Here is a 3,351-nt window from a genome sequence, read left to right as displayed (position 1 = left end):
AAAATAGTTTCCAGCAAAAAGAAAATGAAAGAAAATGCATTATGATCATGAAAATTACTAGTTAGTGTGACGACATGAAACAATGATCATTATTTCTTTTATTGTCAAAAATCATTATCATTTCACCAACAATAAGTATATCATGTTTAACTATATATGTTTGTATAGCCTTCGCTGATTCTAACTAGCTATTTCATCAAAACGCCTGCAGTAAGATCAGAACGTGACATCGAATCTTAAAAAGGAATATTTAACCACAAAGAAAAAAAGAAGAGGACATGAAACAATGATCATTATCATATGTGAAAAAAAACAATAATCATTATCACCTCACCAACAATTATTATATATCTATCAATTTAACTATGTTTGTAGCTTTTGCTGATTCTAATCGAATATTAGGTATTCATCAAATAATCTTCAGAATGTGACATCGAATCCTAAGAAACAATATTTAACAGCCATAAAGAAAAAAAAAGAAAACATCATTACTTTTATCAAATATTTGCATCCAAGTAATGTGTCCAAAATATTAGATTCGATCGGTAATGCATAACAGTTTTCATCTGATGCCTCAAAGAACTATTAGAGTATTCATAAGTCATTACGTTTTCAATTAATATAATACGAAACAAATCTGACATGCTGAGTTTACATCAATTAGCGATCTCTTCCAAGTAAGTCATGGCATCCATATATAAAACATGGTTAAGACTCGTATGTACAAATTCTACATTATACTGGTATTTGTATTCTATGAACACTCCAGAGTTGTGAGCGCAATGAGCACCGAAAATGTGAAAGGGAAAGAAAAAAGAAGACACAGATTGGTGACAAAGTTGTGTCCTGAGAAGATGTAAACATGTGAGCCCACATGGGATGTGTCTTTGACCATATTCCTTACCGACACCACATGCCACGTTCCCTCTTCATAGTAGCAACAACATTTTCATTTTATTTGTTTTCCATAGTTCACCCCATATGTTTATGCTTTGTTAAACTTCACCCCATTATTTTAATCTCCAAAGTCTCATCAGAATACTGCATACCTTTTCTTAGATGCTAATACTTTTTTTTAGTGTGAACACATTTTTGAGTTGATGCAATTATTGATTTAAAGGCTACTCGAATCAAACAAATGACTGGTAGCAAACAGTTTGAAATGCAAAAGAATTTGGAAATAAAACCGGTAAATTATAAGATAACGTAGTAAGTAATTAAAAAATTCATTCATTTGAATATTTATCATGGAAATATTTTTTAAAAAAAATTTGAGAACTGTTGTACATGGTGTTAAAGAGGATTTGATTGATTATGAACACTGGATACACAGACGAAGAACTAAAATGGGATTGGTTAATATGTATAAAGAGATTTGTTTCGTGTTACACAAACATCGACAAACTTGAGAAGCAAGAAACTGTGAAATGTACAAGCTGACTCTGTCTTTTTTGTTCGTGATCCTTTCTGGATTTATAATCCTATATATTCAAATTGATCAAAAACATAACGATCTGAAAACTAAACTTGCGTTCTCATGCGCTATTGTTAGCGTTATCACTGTGACCTCCATTGCTGTCTTTACCATTAACTTGAGCCCTAGGTCTCTGACCAAAAAAAAAGGAAGTTATATTACATTAAGATCAAGTTTTCAATAGGGTTTGTTACTGGTAACTAGTTCAGAAAGTGTACCCTATCTGCAGGATCAACACCGTTCCCGTTCAAGAGTTTGTGATTCTCTTCTTTGGTTCTGTCTTTTGAGCTCACCGGAAGCAACACCGTTGTCCGATCAGGCAACTCTGTGTTGAAAACAAAATACCATATCAGAATCTGAGAACTTCCTCTGCGAGTAAAATCTGAAAGCAAAAGGATCAGACCTGGTAGTTTCTTGTCGAGGAAGAACACAACCAAGTTCACTGTATACCAAGCAACCACAACATCGACTGTGTAATGTTTGCGTGACGCGATAATCAAGAGGCTTTGCAATATAGCTATGACCCAACCTAACAGCTTTATGAACCTAAAAGAACAAAGACATGAGATGACTTTCTGGTCATCGTTAGGACATTTATAGAGGAGGTTTGGTTGGTACCTTTTAGAACCGTACTTCTGGTAAGTGAGGACAAAGACTAGTGTGAATATCATATGAGACGAGAAAATCAAATCTCCACATCCGTATATCACACCACGAGGAACTGACAAGAACAGAGTATTATGACATAAGAAGAAGTGTGACATCAGAAAATGTGTTAGAGGGAAAAGAAAAATGTTTAAAACTCACAGTTGAGCAAGAGAACCTCAAGAACGCTATGTGGCCGTGGCAACCTGGCAAGCTCAGAACCCTGTAAGCAACACAAAAGACTCACCGGAATAAACACATATGCCACTTATATGTATAGTTTTAATCTAGTTTTACCTCTCGACAGTGATAGTTAGGACCAGGAAGCTGAGTGGAAAAGAACGTTATGACTCGGAGAAACTGACAAGCCTGTTAATGGAACAAAAGTTCAATAGGAACAAGCCCTGAATTCACATTTTTATGTAGCAAAGTGAAGATGGGCACTGCTTACAACTAAGAAGGCGAGAACCCTGCACCATATCAACACAGTGTATATCTTCTTGCTTTTTATGATGAAAGGATGGAAAGTCCACTGCAATTTTTTTTTTAAAAAGGCAAAACAAACCATTTCATATAACGACCTGTTTGTTGGGAAACAGAACCAGCCTTTGAGGAAACTCACCAGGACAAAGGAAAGAAAAACACAAGTGAAGACAGTTTCACTTATATAGCTTTTATCTTGACCAAGCTCCTAAAAAAACACACAGAGAGAGCTTGAATAAAAGAAGAAAAAAAAGGATCAACCAAGAAGCTGAGGATACTAGAGACAAACCGGAAGAACAGTGTATCCAAGATCTTGAAGTGTTGGTCCTGGCCTATGAATATAATGAACTCCCCTAGCAGCTAAGCCATGAATGTACTGCAAATAACAGATTGCATTTCACAGAAATGTGATGAAACTAAAGAAAACCAAGAGACAGAAAGGCATAAAGCTAAGTAGTGAATAATAATACACCACAAACAAACAAAACAAAACAAAAAGGGGTCTTTTCAAGTCTTATGCGTAAAGTTATTATTATACAGGTAGAACAAACCGTGATCATAACCATTTACTGTATCCTACGTTTCCAAGTGTCAGACTTAAAGCTAAAAGAAACCCAAAATAAAATATTTTTGCTCAAGATGGGAATCTGGCAAACAGTGTGATACGAGCCGACTGCGCTCGTGTAACTGGTGGTGCCGTGATTAGGTAAGAACAAAGAAGAACAGAGATAACTTGATCGCAAAGCTTC

At 35.3% G+C, this 3,351-nt stretch overlaps 1 protein-coding gene across 1 annotated transcript; it reads right to left on the bottom strand.

Moving 5' to 3' along the window:
- Window positions 1-1,338: 1,338 nt before the first annotated feature.
- LOC130507643 (phosphatidylinositol:ceramide inositolphosphotransferase 1-like) lies at window positions 1,339-2,999 on the bottom strand (the record flags this gene model as incomplete). The annotated part of the gene is made up of 9 exons (XM_057002334.1): window positions 1,339-1,607; window positions 1,693-1,799; window positions 1,878-2,020; window positions 2,093-2,195; window positions 2,282-2,342; window positions 2,417-2,488; window positions 2,571-2,651; window positions 2,742-2,810; window positions 2,892-2,999. Coding segments are annotated over 9 exons (816 nt in total), but the record flags the coding sequence as incomplete, so codon positions are not given.
- Between the last annotated feature and the right edge of the window lie 352 nt (window positions 3,000-3,351).

This window comes from Raphanus sativus, unplaced genomic scaffold, assembly GCF_000801105.2.
Source record: "Raphanus sativus cultivar WK10039 unplaced genomic scaffold, ASM80110v3 Scaffold5039, whole genome shotgun sequence".
NCBI classification, from domain to species: Eukaryota; Viridiplantae; Streptophyta; class Magnoliopsida; order Brassicales; family Brassicaceae; genus Raphanus; species Raphanus sativus.
Note: the sequence above shows the minus strand (reverse complement) of the source record. Positions and strands in the feature narration are given on the sequence as shown.